Source organism: Echinops telfairi, unplaced genomic scaffold, assembly GCF_000313985.2.
Source record: "Echinops telfairi isolate 266 unplaced genomic scaffold, ASM31398v2 ScPeMD7_21;HRSCAF=78, whole genome shotgun sequence".
NCBI lineage: Eukaryota > Metazoa > Chordata > Mammalia > Afrosoricida > Tenrecidae > Echinops > Echinops telfairi.
Genome location: NW_022103918.1, coordinates 13,387,698 through 13,413,844, shown reverse-complemented (window position 1 = coordinate 13,413,844; position 26,147 = coordinate 13,387,698). Strand labels below are relative to the sequence as shown.

At 40.9% G+C, this 26,147-nt stretch overlaps 1 protein-coding gene across 1 annotated transcript in view; it reads left to right on the top strand.

Moving 5' to 3' along the window:
- The window catches only part of LOC123521502 (inositol 1,4,5-trisphosphate receptor type 2-like), a 183,033-nt gene that overhangs the window by 48,122 nt on the left and 108,764 nt on the right, over positions 1-26,147 (top strand). The window contains exons 9-11 of the mRNA XM_045288408.1: positions 12,657-12,764; positions 22,921-23,113; positions 25,546-25,671. Of these exons, the coding sequence (XP_045144343.1) occupies positions 12,657-12,764; positions 22,921-23,113; positions 25,546-25,671 (427 nt within the window). The remainder of the gene's footprint in view (positions 1-12,656; positions 12,765-22,920; positions 23,114-25,545; positions 25,672-26,147) is intronic.

Here is a 26,147-nt window from a genome sequence, read left to right as displayed (position 1 = left end):
CTCCACCCTCCCGGTATCACCACTCTCACCACTGGTCCTAAAGGGATCATCCGTCCTGGATTCCCTGTGTTTCCAGTTCCTATCTGTATCAGTGTACATCCTCTGGTCTAGCAGACTTGTAAGGTAGAATTGAGATCATGATAGTGGGGGGTGGAGGGGTGGGGGAGGATACATTTAGGAACTAGAGGAAAGTTGTTTGTTTCATTGTTGCTACACTGCACCCTGACTGGCTCGTCTCCGTGACCCTTCTTCTGTAAGGGGATGTCCATTTGCCTACAGATGGGCTTTGGGTCCCCACGCCACACTCCCCCTCATTCACAATGATGAGCTTTTTTGTTCTTCAATGCTGATACCTGATCCTATCGACACCTTGTGGTCACACAGGCTGGTGTGCTTCTTCCATGTGGGCTTTGTTGTTTCTGAGCGAGATGGCCGCTTGTTTACCTTACCTGGGCATTTCTTAGTCTTTTCTCTAACACGGCAGCCTCCGTGAAGCCTGAAAAATGCACTGCAGGTTATGTCGCCTGTCTGCTGAAAACCTTCGAAGACGTCCTGTGTATGAGCAAACGTCAAATCTTGGCATTTGTTCCTGAAGCTGCTCAGCAAGCCCTGTCCCTCCACTCCATCGGCCCTGCTCTTTGACATAGGCCTTCTTTCCTCCGCCCTGACTCGGCTTCAGCTACACTGCCTCTGCTTTGGAGCCAAAAACACAGCCCTGCTTGGTGTCTTTGAATTGGCTGCTTCTGCTTTTTCACTTTCTACGAAAGTGATCTGTGACCCTTTGGTTTAAAAGGCAGCCTTCATCCCCAAGTGTTCGTGACATCCATTCTTGGATCTATTTTCCCTCAGCACTCTCACATGTTGATTGCCGTATCTGTGATCAGATTGACTTTTGTTAGACTGACTCTATATTTTGCTTGCTTACATCTTCCTGAGGATTGCTGGTGAGGCTGTTGTCTGGAAGTGGGTGTGGTTTCGTTTTCATACATCTCCCCCACCCCCACCCCCACCACCAGAAGGTAAAGAGCGCGGGGCGGCCTGGTGGCTGTGGGTTGGGCTGTTCACTGCACAGCGGCTGTCCAAAGCCACCAGGTGCCCCTCGGGAGAAAGACGAGGCTTTCTACTCCCGTGAAGAGTTAGGGTCTCAGGGCTCTTCTGTCCTATCGGGTCTCCAAGCCAGCACTGACTCGATGGCATTGAGACCAGACAGGAAGCTTGCGGAGAGCAGAGACTTGCCTGCTTTTGCCGGTCGTTATAACGCCAATGTCTAGAGTTGGCACATACAGGGGCTCATCCTGTGTTTTGGACAGAACATACATGCCATTTTCATTTTAGTGCATATTATACAAGGGAGCTTCAAAAAGCCTATGGAAGAATAGAATTAAAGATACTGGGATTTTTGTACAAAGGTTTTGTGCAAAACCTTTTTGTACCTCCTGAGCTTAAGATCTAAGGAGAGTTGTGTGCGTGCGTGTGTGTGTGTGTGTGTGTGTGTGTGTATGTGTGTGTGTGTGTTGGGTGAGGAAGTTTGCCTTGGATTGGGAGAAGCAAGTCTTTAGTCATACTAATATGGCATTATGAAATGCTATATGATGATATTAATCATAATGTTGCGTGGTATACTTTATGACTGATTCATATCTTCATCATAAAATACTAAAGTAGTTTACAATGAAGGAAATCACTTTATCCCATATATATGTGTACATCTCCATCTCTCTCTGTATAGATGTGTATCTAGACTCACAGTGCCTATATTTTACATTTTGTCTTCTTTACCTCGTAGCTGTACATATGTATTTAAGGAAAGAAGACAAGTTCTTCTAAAGGAGTGTGTCAGACTTCCTCTTTCCCCCAGCCCGCCATTTTCTGTTTTTGCGCCCACTTACACTTTGCACGGGAGCCTGGGTGGTTTCACTTCTGAATGACCAGATTACACTTAAAGGGTGTTGCACGGGGTTACCTTCAATCAGAGTTGACTTCTAAGTAGGATGTTCGATAAGCCTAGCCAAAAATTAATAATAATAATAAAAGGGTGTTGCATGTCACAAAATGAACACGTACCACAATACATTTCCCCAGAATTCGCTCTCTTTTCCGTTTGATTCAACTGATTTGAATTCTTGCTTAGAGTTGAAGTTCACCTGGCCCACCTCCTTTCCTCCTGTCTCAGGTCGTGTTTGCGACATGGAAGTGCATGTGCATTTGCACAGGGATTCTCTCACTTTTGGGGACCACTGTTTCTCACAAAAGTTGACCTTTTTCCTTTTATAAGCCGATGTAGATGAAACAGGTAAACACAGACATGTCAGTGATGTGCTATTTCTGGGTTTAATGTAACTCAAAAATAGAAAGCTACGTCTTCAAGAAATCGTGCTTACAGTTGCTGAAAATCAGCTCATCGTGCTTCCCTTCAACTCCCTGTCTTCCACCCTGGTTGTACAGCTGGCTCCTCTGGACACTCAGACTGGATTCCCGAGTGCATCGGCAGCCTGAGGACTGTGGTGGAACTCACCCTTGTAATTCCAAGCCCTTCATTAACACACTGTCCAATGGCTTTGCGAGACTGAGCAGCAGAAAGCAACGGCCTCGTGCTTAGAGGAGGCTTGTGGTAAAGAAGAGTAGAATAGTAATTCTGCACGCTTCCCTAAGCTTTGCTGGTTTGGGAACTTAAGGAGCATTTGGGGCATCAGTCCTCTTCTGATTATCTTTGTGATATTCGGGTAGGTTTTATTATTTCACAGCAGGTACATTCCACATAAAAAGGTCAAGTGACTTGAACGTGCTCCCGTGAAAGGTTAGTTAGTGGCAGAACCAGAAGAAATGCCTTGGTGTGGAGAATAAAGCGACTCCCTCCAGCAATGAGTAATTGAGATCAGTGTCTCCATTTTCTCCGACAACCACAAACCAAATGCTGTGTCCTCAAGTCCATTCTGACCCACAGCGACCAGAGAGCAGGGCCGGACTGTCCTGTGAGTTTCTAAGATTGCCAGTCTTCACAGGAGTCCAAACACAGGACTGTTTTACTAAGGGCACCGCAGTGCTGATACGCACTAACCCTAACGCACAGTAAAGTCGCCCACAGGGTGTCTAAGGCCAGAACCTTTCTGCAAGCAGCCTGGCACATCTTTCTCTCATATTAAGAGGGTCGGAGGGCTCCACAAGTTGGGTTTCTTCACCTCTTGGTGCTTGTCCTGGACAAAATGTCCCCAGAAATAGTGAGAGAATCATTATGCTGATAAAGAAATGTTCTAATTCCTATTTTCTTTACTGTTTAAGTAAGTTTCTAATTGATTTATTTCAGAAATAGGAAACAAGATATTTGATATATATGAATAGTGTTACAATTCAGTCAACATTGTCTTAAAATCATTCTCTTTCAGAAAATTAAGCATGTAAACTATTAAAAAGCGAGCTAACAAAAATAAAACCACCTGTGTCATCCATCCATCTATCCACCCACTTGTCTAGTCATTCATTCATTCATTCATTCAGCAAGTATTTATTAAGCAACTATTTTGTGCCAGACACTGTTCTCCATGTGTAGCTTAAAGTAGTGAGCAAAACACGATCTTGTCCTCTTGGAACATGTATCCTAGGTGAGGGAAGCACACAAACATCATCAAACAAATAATGCTGCGTGTTCACATACCATCATCTGAATTACCATGGAGAAGGACCCTTGTGTTCAGCTAGGGTTTCCCAGACCACAGTTTAAAAAGTATTGAAGAGGGGACGTAGATGTTCAAGATGGGAAATACTAAGCAACTTTATTTCTGAATGCTTGAAGAAGCAACCGAGGTTGTGTTATCCTTGTTCATCTCTGGATTGGAAGAAAGTGCATGACTTCTTCATCGGAAGAATGAGACCCACAAATGTCACAGCCGTGACTTTGGTTGCATTGAAAGGAAATCAGGTCTGAAGGTATAACTCTGTTTAATTAATTGTGCATAGCAAAAGTTTAACCACATTCTGGGGGTTCCCACAAATCAGTTACTGCCTCCTTCATCGTATGTGTGTGAAATTTGGGTAACCCCACTACATGTCTAAAGTAACTTAAAATAGAATTGCCATCTTCTCTTACTTCCCTGTCACACTGAGATATCTTACCTATTTTGAATAAAACACTCCACCAAGTATAGATTTAGAATATTTTAGTGAAATACTGGTTTCAGATAAGATGACCTACATATTATTTGTTTTAATACAGTTTTAGTCTTTCAGAAAATTTCAGAGTATATTCTTACATTCATATCAGAAATATTTAAGCATTGTACACCATTAAGTTTTGTATGAAAAATATTTCTGAGGCTATTTTTCTTAAAATTCCTTGTTTCAATACCAAAACAACAAAGAGGGATGCAAAAAAGTGTGAAGAACGCTACCAACAATAGCACAATATAGCAGAGATAAGCCCCAGTCTGGAAAAAAATTCTTTGTATAATCCTAAGATTAGTATTTTCTGAAGAGTGGCAGTTGTATAAGGTATGCATCTGTTCTAGTTGGACACGTGAAACTAAAAAAGATATTTGACTTTATCCTAGGGAAAAAGTTTGTATTAGAAGATAATTTTGTACATCCACTGTTTTCATGAAAATAAACTACCTTCTTACATATTGCTATTAAAAATGGATTTCAAGTGAACTATTTTTTCAAAAGCAAAATTAGCTAAGGAATTAAAATTTATGAGTGTTCACTAAGCAGGGAAAGGGAGGGAAAAGAGATTAATATTTTAGGGAAGACTGAGATTTGTTCCTTTTCCAGTCTTCCCTACCCTTCGGCATCGAATCAGTAATCTCGTCTACTTCCCACTGTCCAGTTATTAGACTCTTTCCCATCTCTTGAGCCAGCACCACATCTCTCTCCTTTAGGAAACGCCACGATTTCCTCCTCGAGAAAAGGGTGCTGGCTTACTGCAGTCAAGTGTCTTGTAGACAGTTTCATCTGAAACTTACACTGGGGATTACTGAAGGGCTCCCAGTGCCTCAGCAAGACTATACTTCACCTGTAGGGGTGGGGTTTCGCTCTATTAGAAATGGCTGCTCCTAATTTCCTCCTAAAATATTGAATGCCAATGCCTTGGCCTGATGGATCTCTTGTTGAGGTCACACCTCCCACTCTCATAGGAGAAAGCCTAGCGGAGTGGTAATTCTGGCCTCAGTATTCCAGAGGAACAGTTATTTCTTAGGGGCGCTATTTCCATGTTAAAGACTGTCCTAGTACGTCTGGACAGATAGCACCATTGCCAGGGAGGTACTCAAATTCCCAAACTCCTTTTCTAAAAGAATGGTATGAGGGCCTCAATTTATCTTGCCACAGTGAAGAGAAACATTTCTTTGTGGTTTGTATTCTCTATCCAAACATAGGCATCTAGGAGAGTTTCCAACTCCCCTTCTGGTCCTGTCTCTTATTACCCTAAAATTAGTCTACATTTCAGCCACCTGGACTATTAAGCATACAGCCTGGGCCTTCCACATGCTTGACGCCGTTCACGTAGATCCCTTACTCTGTCTAGAATGCCTTCCTCATCTCATGCGCTTTACCCCCTTTCTAAACACCTTACTCACTCTTTAAAACTTTTATCAGGGACATTTCTTAGGAGGTCACTTTCTTCAGCCCACCAATCAAATGCTATTCCTTATCACTCTGCCTTACTTCCTCTCATCTTAATCACGGTCTTAAACTAGCAGCACTGGCTCCATTCTTCCGGGTTAGGCTGCTTGGAGGATGGAAAGGCTTGCATGTCTCTTTAGTCCCACGGATGCGGACACTATGCTTTGCATGTAACAGGATCATAAAATAAAAATTAGGAAAAAAAGCAGGGCTTCTGAATTTTAGGCATGTTTAAATAGGCAAGACTAGTTGATAGCCTCTCCTGCTGATTTCTTTCAAACAAGAACAGCATTTGGTATTAGAGTGATATGTAATTATTAACTTAAAAATCTCAAAGGCAATTATTCAGACTTCTGGTGGAAGCTCATTTTTTGATCTTTGGAAAAGCCTATTGCTGCGTCACAGTTTTGAAAATTAATAAAGGTGGAGCTTACATGCAAAGAATCCACCAATGATAATGCCAAAGAATAATTAGGATTGAATATAATTCAAAGGCAGTTTCTTGATTTCATTTTTATTTTTAATCCATCTTTACTTGGAACCAAACAAAAAAAGTAAGATCCCAGTGATAAAAATAGAAATGTGAAATTGCTTAATAAGGAATGCCTTACTAAGAAATAATGAAGAAAATGAAGAAAAAATAATGAAGAAATGAAGAAAAAAATAATGAAAGGAAGTAAAAATAATGAAGAAAATGGATAATGAAGAAAATGAAGGGAAAAAAAAAAAAACCACCCTAAATCTATCATCTGTAGTCCCCAAATCTTGACATTTCAAAAATGGACGATATCTCTCAAAGACTATGCTTTGGTATATATGTTTATGGATAAGGATTTTACTATTGAGTGTTTTATGTACATTTTATATGTTTTAAGTACAATTTACATTTGTATTATTTTTTCTTTCTATGTAGTGTTGCATATGTATTAAACTATATTGCAAATATGTCATTATTAATAATGTGCATGTTTTTTCTTTTTCTTTGAACATATAATGACAGAATTCCTAGCCCTTCTGTTCAATCTTACCCTGTGAGGATATATTTTTATTCTATTATCAGGATAAAGACCGGTCAATACTTTGATCCCTTTCCACTAATATATAGATTCATATATATGACCAGGATTTACATTACATTTTTCTTGAGCACATTACTATTATGTGTGATGACCTGTTTTCTCAGACCTCATTCTTTCTAGTTTTAATAATGAAGTAGTAAGAGTTTGGGGCTGTTGTTGTTTTTTTCGTTCTTTTTGTAAGAGTCTTTTGGCATCACATGTAAGTGGGTAGGCCAAATATTGACTCCATTTTCCCAACAAGAATGCAGAAGAATTAGTACATTAGAATAATGTTGCTTGTTGTGTTAGACAGGGTTCTCTAGAGAGACAAAACCAGATTGCTAATAATTATATATATATTTATAAAGATAGATATATAACACAAGAAATAAACAGTTAAATTATAAAGCAGTGCAAATGGCTCAGTATAATTCAAACGTGTTAGAGAGTTGTGAGACACTGGCAGTCCTTCAAGTCTTGAGGGCCGCCAGGTAGTCCTCTGTAGAGAGATTCAGATTCTCTGAGCACTGGCAGACAACCAGCAAGGCAGGTCACCAACAGTCAGCCAGGTACCAATAGTCAGTCCCCAGCTCAAGAGATGTAAATTCCAATTGTGTGGCGAAGGGGGTCTTAAAGGGACCTCAAATTACAGCGACACAGTCCAGAGGTTAGGTGTCCCACAGGTAGTGTAGCTTGCACATTGAGGCACAGAACAAGCAAGGCAGCCGGCACTGGTAGGATCAAAGAGCGAGAGACAAGAAAGGCGAGGCTCACCCAGCCATTTATCTCTCCGCCCTTCAGTTAATCCCAGATGTGTTTATTGGCCAGGCTGGCACAATAAACTAACTATCTCACTTAGGAAGAATATTGAAAGTACTATAAACTTCCAAAAAACCTCCAAACAAATCTGTCTTGGAAGACATATAACCAGAGTGTGCCTTACAAAGGAGGGTGACAAGACATCATATCGTGTACTCTGGGTGTGCTATGAGGAGAGTCAAGTCCCCCCAAAAGGACATCACCCAGGTAAAGTGAGTCAGTGAAAATAAAGACGACCCTCAAGGAGATGGATCGACACAGTGGCTACAACAATGAGATCAGACATAGCAACGATGAGGATGGTGCAGGAAAGGAGAATGTTTCCATCTGTTGTGCATGAAGTTATTAAGAGTTAGAACTGACTCGACAACACTAACAACAACAACATACAAAAATCTGTTGTACTATTTTGGCTGATAAAGATGAATGTTGCCCAAGTTAGACCCTATTTAGTACTAATATTGGTTGTTGGATGATTGTCTACACTATGTTGTATAGTAACACCAGCTCATGTCAAGGACTATTATCAGCGTTGCTATTAATAGTAAAGTTGGAGTCTAAGAGACAGCTGCCCTTGAGCCTGGTCATTAACTGTTGGGGTTTTTTTCCACTCAGGATCTTGTTGACTTAGGATTTAAATGATATCTTCATTGTGATATGGCTCCACAGATGCGCCATGTTCGTCTAGAAACTTACCACGTGCGTTCACCTTTGGTTTACACAGTGCGTGATAGTAAATGATGCTGTTGGCTTCTGTTGATGCCATGCTCTCTGTCTTGAGGAAACTGCGGGGAATACTCAGCAAAAAGTGCCCAACAGAAGAACCTATAAGAAAGTGGCACATCTTTGTTAGTGTTGGCTGTGTCATTATTCTATAGAATATGCCTTTTGTGAGAATGTGTAAATAGAGGACTAATCTTCATAAAACTTGTACACATCATGAATTGGTCTCTGGAAAGTCGTGCTGTGTTTTCAGTAAACTGTGCACAAAGCTCTATATTGGCATTAGTTATTTTTAAAACTAAGGAATTGTCAAGATAATTCTCAACTTTTTGAACACACAAGGGGCTTTTAAAAGGTCATGAATATTCCCCTTGTTTTGTAATTCCAGTTTTCCCTGAACTTTTATAATCTCCCCATATTATAGGGGTGTTGTCCTTATTTTATCATATAGGGTTCAATCCAACATTTATTGCATGGCCAGTACTTCCTTCCAAGAAGTTTAAATCTAGCGAAGCATTTAAATACAGAAGTAACTATTAAATAAGGAAATTTTAAAATTGTACTCTGCAAATACTAAGGATTATTTTTTCATTTGGTATCTACCCATATTTCTTTGGCTCTCTTTTGCAGAGGAGTAAGCAGAGATATAAACACACAATGAACATGTCTTTAATTAGCCCTTTTCTTCATTGATTAAAAAAGATATTCATCGAGGCTATTTTATGTACCAAGTGGTATTCTTGGTTCAAGGATAAAGCGATGGATTAGATCAGACCCTTTCTGTGAGGATATTGCAACCCATTGGAAGGAAATAATAGTAAGTAAGATACAGCATGAGGCATGTCACTGGTAAGTGGGCCAGGGTGCTAAGTGACCAGATCCCAAAGAAGAGCAAACCCAACGGACACAAGGAAGGATGTTCAGTAGAGAAATGGGACCATATTATTTCTACTTCTATGTTTTAAAATGTCTAGGATAGGTATCGATCATTTACAAAATCCTGACAGACAATGTTATTTTAAAACATTGACAGAGGAAGATAGGTGGAGCTGTTCTGAGGTGCCTTTTAGAGCCCCTGTTATCTCTAATAAGAAAAGACACTTGTGGAATCATTTCATTAAGACAACAGGGAAGGTAGAAGTCTGAAGTCTTTTTAGTGAGTGAGCTAAATGAAAATCACTCTATTGAGTCCAATTCTCATTAACGACATCATTTTGAATAACACTTGGTTTCTTAAAAGTCATAGCCATTTTTGACATTATAAAGCAACTGTAAGAAAGTAAACACCTTTTTAAAAATGTTAATAAAATATGATTCAAATCAGTGTTGCCTTATCATGGAAAGCTAACGATTATTTGAGATTTTAAGACTTCACGTACTCAAATTCAATTGATTAATCGAATGTGGGCTGAGTAGATCCTGTTCTAAGCCCTGGAAATATAGCAATCAACAAACAAACAAATGAAAACCCATGTTCATAAAAATGTACGCTTACTTTCCTGTGGGGGAGGCTACTTACGCAGCAGATCAATGATAAAGTACACTGTGTCAGAAGTGCTATGGAGAATAACCAAGCAGAGAATGGGAATCAATGTGCTAGAAGAGGCAAGTGGGTTAACTTTCAAGTGTGGTTTCTGAGAACTTAATGGCAGAGAGTTTGGGCTTGGCATTATTGGCCATGCTGAGGACTGTGGTTTAATGCTAACATATGGAGACATAAAAGAGGCTGGTTCTGACCCCCAGGAAGGATCGCTCTATCTCCCATGTTGAGGGCAGGCTGTGAAGGCTATTGTGGAGCAGGAGATCAATGACGAGGCTATTGTAGTGCTCCAGGTGAGAGAGACAATGCATCAGAGCATGGTGATAGTGTAACAGTGTGAGAAGCAGTTCAGGTGTATGTGGCCACACCTAAAACCTGCTTCTTACTAATAATTTTACATTGCACCATGCCCATAGTCTCTGTTTCCAGTATTCAGCTGACAAGCACTTCCTAACCAACATTCCTTCTAGAACCTCAGATTCACCACTTGTTTTTCTTCTGCTCTTGAAAAATAGAATCCATTATCTTTCCACCATTGCATTGTCCTTCCTGGCTTCACGCCCATCTCTATTCAAGCTAAGTGCCAGAGCCTCATTTAAGTTCCTTGCATAGACTCTTAATTTTCTTATTGCTCTTCGCTTGTCCTTGAATGTGTGTTTGTTGTTGCTGTTGTGGTCCTTCCTAAGCAAAACCACATATCCCAGTAAATCTCACTCTGCCTGCACCCAGGAAGTTGAATGTCACTGAAGAATAAGGGAAAACACAAACGTACTGCCTGACCGTAAACTCTGGACTATCTGTTTGGAGAAGCTCTCGTGGCACTGGGGCGAGTGTTGGGCAAGACCAGCAACTGACACGAGTGTGCCGGCTTCTCCTCGGCAGAAAGAGTCGCTGTCTGCTCCCATGAAGATCCACAGCTCGTAGACCTTGTAGGATCACCATGAGTTGGAACTGACTTAATGGCAGTGAACTTGGGTTGGAATACTCAGCAATCCTACATTTCCATTGCTGACTGCTTCATATTTTCTTTTCCTCAAATTTCCATCACCTTCTCTCTCATGCTTATCATAAGCTTCCTCTTCACAAATAAGTTCAAAGCCACCATGAAGAAGGTCTACATGTTCCTGTCATCACAAGTGCCCATCCTCCTGATTTTGTACCCCTGTTCTCTGCTGTCCTTAAGACGGGGTTTGTTTCTAATCGGAGGGGGAAACTCCACCATGCTATTGCTGGAGTGGGTGTCTCTACCTTTTCAACATCAAATAAATATAATAATGAATCCCCCATGTTAAAAGAACCCACTCTTATCCCTTCTCTGTGGCTATCATATTTCCCCCCTCCTTGGCTCTTTTTCAGCAATATTTCTCAAGAGGTATCATACGCTCTCCCTCATTGGTTACACCAACACGCATGCCATGTTTTGACTACTATGTTCTTGGTACCCTCCCCGAAACAACTTGCCTTCTAAGTACCTAAAACCAATGACCGCTTCCCAGTCCTCGTTTCATTTACTGTAGCAGCACCACTTTCTCTGCCTTGAAATTCTTCCTTCACTTGCTTTGCAGCACACCTGACCTGACCAGTCGTGTGCCGCCGCACTGGCTCAACAGTCTCACTCGCCTTTGCCTATGCCAATCCCCTTTCTAGTCTGTGCGGAAGCTCCTTGGGCCTGCTCTCTCTCTTTCTCTCGGTAGCTCTAATCTCACGTCAAGATGACCTTATGAAGGGTCATTGTCTAAAGTATCATCATACGGATGACCTCACTCTTCAAGGGAACTTCAAAAAAGTTCTTAGAAAAAGGGAATGAAAAGATAATGAATTTTTTTCCCACAAACTTGTAAAAGTTTTTTTATGACTCTAGCCCATCCTTGTCCAAGTTCTAAAACCGGTGAATGCCTCCTCAGCATGGAAAGAGCATGGTTGCTAACTGAGACCATGTACTTCAAGTGCTGAGGAGACTGCCTGGAGGGCACTGAGGTATCCTAGGAATAAAATAATTTTATGGCAGTTAATGTTGTCATCAGTCTTCAGGCAATTGGGGCATAGGTAGAAGAGTTGAAAGGTTGGAAACATTACAAGATTCCAGGAAGTGGTTAAGACCACCATAAAAGACACATGTTGAGGCAGTACATATCAGTTATCTACAAGAAGAGAACCAGCCACCAAATGCCCTAGACAGTAGGTGACAGAAAAAGAACACTTCTAGCAAGAATGATTTTAAATGTTTCACGGTGATTTTTTAAAATTTTTAAATGCTCAGTTTCTGTTACAATTCAACTCTGATCTGTACCAATTTTGACATACAAATATGCAGAAATGTAGGACTTTCATACCAACTAGTAATATAGAGCTCTGATTAGATGCCATAAGAGCATCTCTCTGGAGCATAACTACCTTCCCATGTATGAGTGCATTGAGAACTGTTGGTACAGAATGTGGGAGCTGTTGGTGCTATTACACAGTGGGTGTTCTTATTGTTGCTCAATGTGTTTTTAATGCTGTATGTAGTTTCAATTTATTATAAGGAATACCATTTATATACTACATTATAATACTATGTATAATACATATATTATGTGGGCAGTTTTGCTCCTGGCCCAATTACCCATTACTAAAGGTATAAATTTACTAAGCATCAATTGAGCGCCGGACACTAGGCAAGGCACAGTCTTCTCATGCTGATAACGTGTATGTCACCAATAAAAATATGATTCATGTACTAATAATAGCTGATCCTTGTCATTTCATTTGTAATGAGTTTCAAATAGTTCCTTTCTTGAAATGCAATTCGTAACCATTGACCTCAGACCTGTGAAGCTTGTATCCAAGTAGAGAAAGTAATCTCAAAGTGTGACCCCAGAACTGGGAGAAAAAAAGCTGAAACTTTTTCCTTTCCCCTCTAGTTGGCCCGTCACAACAAACTGTTACAGCAGATGCTCAAACCTGGATCGGACCCCGAGGAGGGAGATGAGGCCCTGAAGTACTACGCTAACCACACTGCGCAGATTGAGGTGACAGTCTACTTGCCCTGAAAGGGAGCTACTTACTTTCTATTTCAGGCCATTTATGGTATAAACGTATCGCTTGAAAAACTGAGATGTTTTATGGTCTATGGAGCTGGCGTGCATGTTTTTCAGAGTTGGAACATTTTAAATCTGAATTATATGTAAATTTTCTTTGTGTTTAAAAGTAAAGAAAAAATGTTTGTCTCCAAGGCAATCATTGCAGAACAGTGATGTCTTGAAGATGGGATTATCAGAACAGTAGCTATCATTCACGAAAACGATTCTTTTAAAAAAAAACTAGAGAGGACTGATTAAAATAGAGATCATCGAGATTCTGTGTCTTGAGAAAATATTCAAAAGTGAAGGAAATGCAGAAGACACCCAGAAAGTTCTCAGTTTCGTAGCATCAATTTGCATTGGTTCCACAGTAGCCACCAATCCCCCCCTCCACCCCCAGTGAGAAGTCTCGAGGTTGGTGGCAGTCTAGAATCTGTGGGTCCACACAGACTGATCCCTGTATGCCCTGAGACTCGTGTGGCTGTTGTTTGTTAGCCGTGATGCCATTTTTACTCACAGGCAGTGAGCCGAGTAGTTGATGCTTGTCACTCCTAATTGACATACTTTCATTCTCCTTAAGAATATCTTTAATTTTTGAGTCAAGTGTATGATGCTATTAACACTTGGGATATATAATCAGTGTACTTTATTGTTTATTATTGCCAGACCTTTGGAATAATTAACATTATCACATCACACTGTATTACACGATAGGCGCCTTACTCACATTTGTAAATGCTAATAATCCCATAGCCCGGGTCTCAGGTAACTTGATCTAGTGGAACCATGAGCTGGACCAACTGCAAAAACATAGGGAGCTGTCTCAGGTGGTTGGGAACCAGGAGTCTGCAAAGCCAGGAAGCTGGATTAATCGATATAATTAGATTATGAAACCATGAAGTTCCCTGGAAGAATCCCAGAAGCCAAAGGGCAAATCTAGGAGATCAGAAGAGATTGGGGTGCAGCAGGCAGAAAGGCTAGTGCCTTTTTTTTGAGACTGATATTTCAGTGAGGAGAGACTTAGCTATAAATATACACATTCAGGAGATAATTAATGAACATGTAGTCTCTACTAATTCACACACACATAGAATCTACTGTCATGTTATAAATATATGTCATTTTGTTGTTGTTGTTGTTGTTGTTAGGGGCCTTTGAGTCTATTCCAACTCATAGTCGCCCTATGTACAACAGAAGGAAACACTGCCCAGTCCTGAACCCTCCCCGTAATTGTGTCAACATAGGACCACACAAATGTAGAGGAAACATTTATTGATTGTTTGGAAAATTTCAGAATCAATTGCACAAAGAAGGTTCCCATTAAGAATATATTAAAGACTGAATAGGAGTTTTTTTCCTACTAAAGATGGGGCTGGAAATGTCGCACAGCGACAGCTGGGAGGGTGACTCAGGACCAGGCAGTCCTTCATTCTCTTGTGCGTAGATAGGGTCAACTCGATGGTATGCAGCAACAAAAACAACCGGTTGGCACGTGGGTGAACTGACAAGGCTTGATGTTGAATTACATCTACAAAGTACGGGAAATGGCGTGAACAATCCAGATTTATGGTTTGAATAACCAGATTGAACTCGGTGTCGTGCCTGGGAATCCTAGCAGAGACTCTCGAGCAGTAACAAGGGAAGGTCGTTTGTTTTCTCTTAGATAAATTTTGAGATAACGCCAAGGCATCTATGATGTTGGATATAGAAGTCCAGGGTGAAAAGGACTGTTTTGTGCCCATGATAAAAATTTCCCCATTGGACAATGCACATACTCATTCAAAAACCAGATTGTAGTGCCTTCTCAGAGAAGCCACCTCTCCATTCATTTCATCTCACTGCATTTCCACGGGAGTGCTGGCAGTGTAGTGGTTATGCATTGGGCTGTGATCCGTGAGGTCAGCAGTTTGAAACCGCCAGCTGCTTTTGGGGAGAAAGACAGGGTTTTCTACACCTGTAAATGGTTAGAGTCTTGGAAACTCCCAGAGGCAGTGTACCCTGCCCTAAAGGGTTATTTTGAGTCGATGTCAGTGAGTTCGAGTCTTCTGTTTGGTACTTCCACGGCCCTGGATCATCCTGTTAGCATATGTTAGCACAGGGACGTGACCAGCTTTGTATGTATCCTTTTCCTCTTTACTGAGGGCGTAGGGGCAGTCTTACCACTATTTTCCTTGTCTTCCAAAAGTCAGCCCTGTGTCTGCAACATAACACCAACAAAGGCTGTTGTCAAAAACAGTTTGTGGAAAGCATATAGAACCCTCAGTAGCCCCCGTGTTGTCTGGTCGATTTCAAAGTCTAACAAGCCTGTAGGACGGAGCAGAACTGCTCCAAAGAGTTTCAAGGTTGCCGTCTTTCAGGAACCGCACTGCTCCTCAGACTCTCAGGAATAGGAGGACTTGTGCTTTCCCTGGTCGAATCGGCGGCCCTTGGAGGAAGTGTTCTCTAGTGATCTTGCTTCTGCTTTACTGTCTTACGATAGAAGAATGCCGTTCCAATGTTGAACAACTGTGATACTTAGAAAGTGTAAATCATCTGTCCTCGACATGAACACTCCTCTTACCATGATAGCTTTGCTCGGGCACTTAAACGATCATCATGCTTAGTAAACTCCAAGCTTACAGATTGAGGTGGTTGTGGATTAAAAAACTATTTTTTAACTTGAATTTTTCAGTGCTTTTAACCCAAGGACTAGGTAAGTATTTGCCAAATAAATGTAATGACAAAGTATCCATCTTTTTTTTTTAAGTTAACATGTTCATTTTCCTTCAGTAATCCCTCCTCTTTATCGGTCTTTTTTGTTAAATGTGATGCCAGAATCAATCATAATATTTCATACAGAATTAAATAGCTTGGCTTATAATAACCCTCACAATTGTTGTGTTTGAGCCCACTGTTACAGCCACTGCATCAGCCTATCTTGTTGAGAATCTTACTCTTTCTTTATTGACCCTCTACTTTACCCAGCATAATATCCTTTTCCAGGACTGGCCCCTCCTGAACACATTCAAAGCCCCTGAGATAGTGTCTCCCCATCTTCACTTGCAAGACAGATTTATTTGGTCTTTTGCCAGTCCATATTAATTTTAATTTTCTTCACCAGTTAGCACAGTTCAAAGGCATCCATTCTTCAAATTTCCTAGTTCAACCAGCTTTCATGTGCATTGGGGACAATTAAAAGTTCCATGGGGTGGGTCAGGTACCTTTTATTACTCAAAGAGACCTCTTCGCTCTTCAAGGTGTTGTATCGTGGTTCCCTTGATCTACCGTGAGCATTTTTTAACCATTTGAGTTAGAAACATTTTTGAGTCTTCGCTCACTGCCATTGAGTCAATTCTGACTCACAGCAATCCCCTGGGACAGGATAGAACTGCACCTCCGGGTGTCCAAGATTGTAACTCTCTAGGAGTAGAAAGCCATCCTTTTCTCCGGGGACCTGCTGGTGGTTTCAAACTGCTGATTTTGTGGTCTGCAGCCAACTTGTAACTCATTAGGTAGTTGTTGAGCGTTCACATGCATATGAGTTGGTTGAAAACACCACAGCTCAGGTCAGGTGCACCTCCGTCTTCAAAGTGACAGTTTGCTTTTTCACAATTTAAAGGATTTTTCTTAGCAGATTCGTCTAATGCAAAATGCCATCTGATTTCCTGACTACTGGTTGTGGATCCAAGTAAAAGGAAATGCTTGACAATTTCAGTCTTTTCTCTGTTTACCATGATGTTGCTTGTTGAGGCTGTTGTGAAGATTTTTGTTTTCTTGGTATTGTGGTGTAATTATTAAAGCTTTTGATCTTCATCAGTTAAGTGCTTCAAATCCTCTTCCCTTACATCAAACAGGGAGGTATCATCTGCATATCACCGATTATTAATGAGTCTTCCTATAATCTTGATGTGGCTTTCTTCTACATATAGTTAGTCCAGCTTCTCTGATGATTTGCTCAACATATAGATTGAATCAGTATGTTGAGATGACACATCTCTGGCATACATTTTAGTTATTTTAAACCTCTTTTTCTGTTTGAACAAAAACCAAGAAGTCTTCATTCAGGTTCTGTACCAGCACGGTTGAATGTTCTGGAACTCCCATTAGCCATGTTTTTTTGTTGTCCACACAGACAAATGACTGTGCAGTCAACGAAATACAGATAAACGTATTTCTTGTTTTCTGTGCTTTCAGCCAAGATCTGTCTACCATCAACAATGGTATATCTCATGCCACATCTTCTAGATTTGGCTTGACTTTCTGGCAGTTCTCTGTCAATAGACCTTGGGAACATTTTTAAAAGTATCTTCACCAAACATTTACTTCATGTGGCATCATTGGTACTCGTTGAAAGTTTCTAAATTCTGTTGCATCACCCCCTTTTTTGGGGGGATGGGCCCAAATATGGATCTCTTCCAGGCGGTTGACCAGATAGCTGATCTCTAAGTGTCTGGACATAGACAAAGACCACCTCCCCCACTGCATCCGTTTGTGGACCCATTTCAGTTGGTATTTCATCCACCCCTAGAGGCTTGCTTGTCATCAATGCCTTCATTGTAGCCTGTGCTTCCATCTTCAGTACGGTTGCTCCAATCGTGTGCTCCCTCCTGAAACGGTTGAATATTGGCCAGTTCTTTTGTACAGTGATTTTGTGCATTCCTGTGATTTTCTTTCGTCTTCTTTTTTGCCAAAACTATTTTATTGGGAGTTAATGCAGATATGCTATTGCTCGAGAGTTCAATCACATCAAGCAGTATTATATAATTGCTACTGCAATCAGTTTCAAAACATTTTATTTCCTCTTTAGCTCCTTGACATCAGCCCCCCTTTACCCCCTGTTCCACTGTATTCCCAGAAACCCTTGTTCTACTTGCTGTCCCTAGAGTTTCATCCAGTGCTGGGTTTCATATACTGAAAAACAGAAAAACATATAGCAAAAATGCAAAGGGTCACGCCCAAAGACAAAATACATCTGAGCTAAACCCCAGCATGAGCAATTAAAAACCAAAAAAATACGGAAGATGTTGAAAACCAAATCAACGTGTATCAGAGGGGTTATCAACCGACAAGGTTTTAACTGTTCAAGTCAGGTTTATCATTTTGATCTTCTGTAGTCCTCTCTCCAATGCACTGTTTGGTAACCAGTTTCTTCCCATCCCTTTAATGTGAGTAGAGGGAAATCACAGGGGGCTTATTTCCTATGTAGATCTCACAAATGTATCTTGGGCTCCCACTGTTAACTGTAGCCTTCTGCAAACCAGATTTTCACACTTTTGGCTCTGATACTGTTCCCTCCTTTGGCTTCAGATTATGTGATTTATGAGCCATCCATCACGATGTTGGAGTGCTTCTTCCATGTGGGCATAGTTGACATCTCACTTAGATGGCTGCTTGTGTTTGGATACAAGCCTTTAATACTCCAGATTGCCAGGTACCATCTGATTGCCAGGTACCATCTAATTTCTTCACCACACTTTGCTATAGCATCCATTTCTTCTGTTTCCTTCCTTAGGGCATATTGAGGAGAGTCATTATGTAAGAACTAATTGTTCTTAAATTGGAACTAGGATTTAATGTGAGCCCCCAACCCATTCCTGGATCTATATATTTTTATATGCCTTTGGCTCCCTTTCAAAACCTCCCTGTTAATTTGTGGTAGGGAATTTTATCAATCATCTCCCTAGGGCATAAAGATCTTCCATTAATATTGTCATTGATTGGCCCACAGGACTACTTTTTTAAAGCCCTGTTGAAGGAGGGCTATTGGGCCAATGCAGGCTAACTCCGTATTGTAGCACCCAAATTATTTACTTATACAGGATCAAGCATTTTATGTACGGACACTATTTATACAAACAATGGGAGTTGGCTGTCAGGAAAAATTTACAATAATATTCATTGAGAATATCAGTCACAGGTTGCTGGACCAATGTATATCTTAATTCAGCACATAGGGCCTTGATATAGTAAGTCCATGATTGCCTGCCTGCCTACAGTTCAACAGTCTTCTGGTTCCTCAAACAACCATGTCTTTGCAGTCTTAAGTCCTCAGGTGACCAGTGTGTCTGAGGTAGAGTCCTGTTCACCCAGTGGAGTTTCCGCATCAGGTCTCACTGGGGCAGCCTCTGGAGCGTGTCGTGCTCTCTGAAGATCCAGCATTCAATGCCCCAGCATTTCATGGCACTCTGCCTGGGTCCCCAGGATGTGCCCAGAAACTTGGGCCAAATTGGCCTATCCGGTGCAAACCACCAGGAGCACTCCCGGCCCCCCAGGCCCTCCAAAAGCATTTTCAGTCATTCTTCCCCCACCTAGAGGTCAGCCTTCCCACTTTGCCTTCCTAACGTCATGCATTTGTGTTTCCCCATGTGTGTCTACTCCCTTTTCCTTCTCCTGACTTGACTTTCCCATCAGTATCCCTCATCCTTCTGATAGGGCTGTCTACCCATCCAGGGGAACCTCATCATAGCTTTGCATGGCAGTCACTCAGTAGACAACATCCCCTCCCCCTCCATTAACAATTTGATCCCAGCTGACGTGAGGAACTCCCTGTCAAAGTGACATTCGAGAGACACCCCTAGAGAAGATGGTGTGTGGTCCATTGGCACAGGCAGGCTCTCCACCAGGCTGTCGGGCCCCCTGGCCAGCAGACTGGCTGCCCTGCAAGCCTGAGCTTCTGCCATCCTGCTGCTTGCTCCCCCAGCGGTGGACTCAGACAGCACTTGTCCTTTTGTGCTTGACTGGCTTCACTCAGCATCATGTTTTCCAGATCCCACGTCATGAGATGTTTCATGGTTTCATCACTGTTTTTCAGGGATGCGTAGTATTCCATTGTGTATATATACCAGGGTTTTAAAAATCCAATCTTCTCCTAATGGGAATTTAGGCTAATTTCAACTTCTTGCTATTGTGAATTTTGTTGCAGTGAATGACTGGGGGAGCAAACAAGATTTATTTCTTATTTTTGGGGGGGGTTTATGCCCAGTAATGGTATTGCTGGATCATCTGGTATTTCTATTGCCATCTGTTTTAGGAATCGCCATACCGCTTTCCAAAGTGGCTGTATGCATTTACAATCCCACCAGCAGTGAATAAGAGTTTCAATCTCTCTACATCCTCTCCAGAATTTGTTGTTCTCGGGTGTTTTTTTTTAATTTGGACTATGGTTATGAATATTAGATAGTATCTCATGGTTGTTTTGACTTACATTTCTCCATCGCTAGTGGATGAGAGCATTTCCTCATGTGTCTATTGGCCATTCAGGTGTTAGCTTTTGGCAATCATCTGTTTGGGTCCTCTGCCCACCTTCTTAGAGGGTTGTTAGTTTTCTTCTTGTAGGCTTGTGCTACATTCTAGATCTTAGTAATTAGTCCTTTGTCCATTATGTTGTTGCTCAATATCTTTTCCCACTCGGCGGGCTCTCATTTTACTCTTTTAATGAAATCTTTCGATGTACACAAGTGTTTTATTTTTAATAGGTCCCATTCATCTATTTTGTCTTCCATGGAGTGTGCGTCCTTCGCTATATCTGAGAGCCCATGTATGCCCTGTACTAAGACACTTAGATTTGTCCCAATTTTCTCATTGATGCTCCTCATAGCTTTAGGTTTTACATTAAGTCTTTGATCCACTTTAAGTTTGTTTTTGTGCTTGAGATGAGATATGGGTTTTGTTTCATTCTGCTGCAGTGAATATTATTCAGTTTTTACAGCATGATTTATTAAAGAGGGCATCTTCTTCCCATTGGGCCTGTGTCAAAAATCAAGAGTCTTTATGCAGATGTTTTTCTTTCTGTGTTTTCTGTCCTGATCCATTGGTTTGTGTATCTGTCATTCTGCAGTACAAGGCTGTTTTGACGACTGTTCTTTAGATGCTTCTGCATTGTTCAATATTTTGCTCATAGAATCCTTCAGTATTTCAACTCAAGGCTTGAATTTTTTCTTGGTTTTCCAGCTTAAGAAATGTCTAGCGTTTTCTTCTCTTTTCAAAGTCTGTCTCCCTACTTTAGCATTTTCCATTATAATACTTTACTGTGTCTTCCCTATCCTCCCTTTGAAATGTTCTTTTTATATCTCTTACATCATCATTTTCCCTTTTGCTTTAGATTCTCACACTTCAACAGCAAGTTTCAGAGTCTCTTCTGACATCCGCTTTGGTCTTTATTTCCTTTGCTGTATTTTTAATGACTGTTTGGTTCATTCATGTATGATGTCCATGATGTCATCTGATCTTTAATCACTAGTGTACAAAGCATCAAATCTATTTTTGAATTAGTCTCTAAATTTGGGTTGGATACTCAAGGCTGTACTTTGGATCTTGAGGACTCGTTTTAATTTCCTTTAGCATCAACATGAACTTGCATATGAACAATTGATGGTCCGTTCTGTGGCCATCCTGGCCTTGTTGTAACCGATGGTAGGCTTCTTCATTGTCTCTTTCCACAGATGTATTCTATTTGATTGATAGGTCAATAATTGATCAAATGATTCTCTGATGTCATCAAACATGCTCACCTTTTTAAAAAAATTTTTATTATTAAATCATTTTATTAGGGGCTCATACAACTCTTATCACAATCCATACGCACATCAATTGTGTAAAGCATGCTCACCTTTTCATCCTTCCTTCTAGTTTAGAACATGCTCCTATTGGAATATGCACCAATATTCCAGGTATGAGAGGAAGATCATGTACAGAGCAATTCTCATTGTATGTTTGGGGCTTACTGCCATTTCGTGTTTCTCGTTCAGCTCTCTGCTTTACCAGGAAGCAGAATGCTTCCAAGAAGCCCTCCAGGGTCGTTCTCCTTAAGACGCGTTTTCAAGAATTAGTCGAATCCCCACCACCAAGCAGCCAGCGGCAAGCAGAAATAGAAATACTCCCTGGATTAGACCAGTCGGATTCCTTAGATTTGTTTACACGGGATTTAAATATGTCTGCGTGAAATAGATGTGATTTATTGAGGTTTAGTGGAACCACTTAAACATGTGCAGCCTACGTTATGTCTAAATTTAACCCATCACAGATATGAAATAACTGAGATATCAAGCAATGAATTTTTACATATCGGTATATATTCTAATTGATGATGTACCTACCAATGGGAGAGAGAGAGTGCTATTTTTTTGATATAGTTACAACATCAGAAACCTACAGCGGCGTATTTACCCTTCCTACATGGTCCCTATCTATCAGTATCAACTCCACGGCAGTGAGTTTGGTGTTTTGGTTTGGTACCTACTAAAATTAAGAAAACATTTTGATGATTAAAGAACCTTTCCCTGTGGAACCCAGAGTACACTATGCTAAATACATGATTTGCTGTCCAATAATGAGTGTTTAGGAAGAATGAGCTAGGAACAAGGTACATGTTAAGATATTCTAGTGGTACACTGAAGATGACTTCCAGTTAACAATTTCTTCATTTCTGGTATACTTTCATGAAAATAATAATGAGTGGAAAAAGTATAATGCTGATTTGGCAAAATGAGAGATCCTGGTATTTGTTTTTCGTGATAAAGTATAGTATTCATTTGGGTCCCTGGTTGTTACAAACAGCTAGCATTCTTAGTAGTCATCCAAAGGTTTGAGTCCTTCTCAGAAGGCACTTGGCAGAAAGATGTGGCAACCCACCTCTGAAAAATTAGCCATTGTAAACCTTATGGAGCAAGTTGTATTCTGACACCTTCAACAAAAACTGATAATGGTCTTAATTTAAAAGACCTAAATTAATTAATTAAAGAGACAAAACAAAATGCACTGCCATCAAGGAAATACTGACTCATAGCGACCCTGTTAGGATGAGGTAGCATTGTGCCTGCGAGTTTCTGAGGCTGAAATGGTTTCTGGGAATAGAAAGCACTGTCTTCCTCCCAAGGAGTGGTTGGTAGTTTTGAACCGATGACCTTGCAGATCGCAGCCCCATGTGTAACACGACCACCACCAAGGCTCCAATTAAAGAGCCAATGATATTAATTAAAGTGGACAATAAACACTATTTTAAGCTGGCACATTTTCTCCATCACTGTATTAATAACCTCTCACTGATAAACAAGTTGAAAACAAGAAATAGCCTGATAGGCTAATTTGTGTCCCTCAAACTGAACTAAATACAAATTAATATTTTCAGATTGTTCGTCATGACAGGACCATGGAGCAAATCGTTTTTCCCGTGCCTAACATATGCGAATACCTCACTCGGGAGTCCAAGTGCCGTGTGTTCAACACCACGGAGAGGGATGAACAGGGGAGCAAGGTGAATGACTTTTTCCAGCAAGCAGAAGACCTCTACAATGAGATGAAATGGCAGAGGAAAATCAGGAGTAAGTACTAGAGCGGACCAGGAACTGAAATGGGTAGTGTTGTGCGCAGTGCTAGAGTAATTGATACTTCGGTACACATGACAGCAGTTGACAATCGCTTAAATTGTTTTTAATTCCTTGCCAGCCCGACTTTAGAGGAATCACTGGCTAGGCTCAAGACTGTAAGCTCAGTCTACAGCTTGAGCCGAGACACCTGCAGCTTAATGAAAACAGAAACCGCCGACTAATTAGATCATCTTTTAGTGATGATCCTACAGATCTGTAAATATTATGAAGTGCAGGCTTGCAGCTGTATGTTTCCGCTGGTGAAGGAGAGGAGGCACAGCTGCCGGTTGAAGTCCCTGCGTCGTCGGCCCTGAGTGGAAGCCACAGTCGGGGGACTGGCTGCAGATACCCGAGTCAGCCTGCGCTGCCTGCCTGGTCCTGTGACCGAGCAGATTGTTGAACTTTTGTCAGACGCATTGTTTCTTTGAGCATATCGTTAGCTCCTTAAATCAAACAGATTAAAAACCGGGGTACACTTACGGTTAAAATACAACAGAATTATAATTTTATAGTTAAAATGAACAGAATCGTCATTCCGGGCATCCCTCGGAGATATTGTGGGTTTGGTTCCAGATCACTGCCAAAAAAAAAAGTGAACATTGCAATAAAGCAAGTCACTTTTTTCCCCTTCAGTTTCCCATTTGAAAGCTATGTTTGTGCTCTGGTGCAGTGTTCTCAGTGTGCAACAGCATGATGACGTATTTGAAATGTCGTGTCACAGAGATCCTGAGCGAGGAGCTACTGTTGAGAAATGGCACTGATAGACCTTCTCGACACAAGTTGCTACCAACCTAACATGTGTCAAAAGTGCACTAACTGTGAAGTGTGATCAAGAGAAGTGCAGTAAAGGGAAGCAGGCCTGTACTTATATCTCTGGCACAAACTTAAATTTGTGTGGGAAAACAGAGTTTACATATTTCATTTCAGTCTGTTTTCTCGGGAAAGGGCTGTCTTTTCATCGCTGCAATCAAAAGAATGGGTCTCTTTTGTCTTTTGGAGAGGTGTCCACACAAGCAGATTTGCTATATGTTCTGAATACCTCTGTTTGACAATGTTTCATTCTTCTAGTTTTCTAGAAATTCAAGACCCATTTACATTTATTTTATTAAGGAAGAGCATTCCTTCAATGTTTCTAATCATACCTCTGAGGTCCAGAGGCCAGTTTGAGAATATCGCATTCTAGAGCAGTGGTCCTCAGCCTTCCTCATGCCGTGACCCTTTCATTCAGCTCCTCATGTGGTGGTGACCCCCCAGCCATAAAGTTATTTTCGTTGCTACTTTATCACTGTCATTTTGCTACTGTTATGAATCAGGCGACCCCTGGGAAAGGTCGTTGGACCCCCAAAGGAGTCGCGACCCACAGGTCAAGAACGACTGTTCTAGAGAGAAGGAAAACAAGATATATTGAGGCGGAGTGCAGTTTGTAATTAAAGGTCACCATTCCCATGAAAGAAATCTAAACATTGATAATTTCTCCTAGAACATTGGTGTGCCTCGCCCGCTCCATTCAATCCAACATTTTACTCCTGGTATTAAGATATTAAGAGCTGGAGAATAGACAGGGCCTGACCCTGTCCAGGGTCAGCTAACGTGTTTCTCTCCCATCCAAACCGACATTCCTTACATAGTTGTTCAACTATTTAGGAGAGGTGGAAAAAGTCGTTTTCTGTTCCTATAAACTGTGTTCAGGGGATACACCTGCCAATTCTCTCCTGATGACAAACACAGCATCCCTTTTCTGAAAATGCTCAGCAAGGCCTCTTCCATTTATTGGCAGTTCTTCTTGCATCTGTCCTTTGCTTCTTCTGTTTTAAGTCCAGCAAATTCTTAGGAGGCATGAAGGTTTAAAATTTAGGTAATACTATAAATCACTAGTTCCCGGTACACGTCTTCTTCCAGGCTATTTAGTTTTAGAATTTCAGACAACTGTGACCATGTCACATGGTTTTTCATGGGAGATGAAAATGCTGGTATATGATTGTCATCTTCTACTTCACTTTGCCGTGTGGCAATGGGACCAATTTATCAATTTTACCCAGTTCTGCAAGGCTCTATGCTGCTACATTAAAAAAGGGGCCTCAGGCAAAGGCTAAGCTATCTTTCTCTTAATCTTCTCTAGGGAGAGATTAGAGAGAATTATTATGGAACCACCTTTTCTGACCACATTCAGCATTGAAAAATTACCCTCCCTTCTAGGATGGTTACCAGATGGAAAACTGTCTTGTGAGCCTGATTATTTTAATAAGCTTTCTGAAATCAAGCGTAATCGAAGTTCACTTACATATGCTTTTACAACTAACCAAAATGTGTGTATTATTTCTGGAGGGCTTGCGTGTGGAAGTCAAGATGTCATTTTCCCTTCTGTTTTCTGGGCTGCTTGCTTCTAGATAACCCTGCCCTCTTCTGGTTCTCAAGACACATCTCCCTCTGGGGGAGCATCTCCTTCAACCTGGCCGTGTTCATCAATTTAGCTGTTGCCCTCTTCTACCCTTTTGGAGATGATGGAGACGAAGGCAAGTGCTTGTCGGTTTTTAAAGAAGAAGCGTTTGAAAGTTCTAAAAATAATACTCGATGTATTTCCCATCTAGAATGTCAAAATGAGAATGACTTAATTCTTGGGCAATGGATGTTTCTCTGTTCATTGTAAATAGAGTTCAAGGGCAAGCTGACTATGATAGCTGACCAAGCAGGAAGCTGGAAAAATAGGGTCAATAGAAATGCTGTCTTGGAAGTTCATATGTACGGGGCCTCCAGAAAGTTTGTGGGGAAATTTCATTATCATTTCATTCCATTTATTTCTTCAAACTTTTGAAGTCATCTCATACAGAAGAGTTAATAGAACTATGTATTGGCAAATAAAGGGATGAACAGCATTTTGTTCTTATTGTCTAACTATTATTGCCAAAAGCATTTTATTTTACTATGTCATTTTAATTATGCAATATGACAGAAAAAGTGAAGGCTGCATGCCAAATTATTCATTTTAATT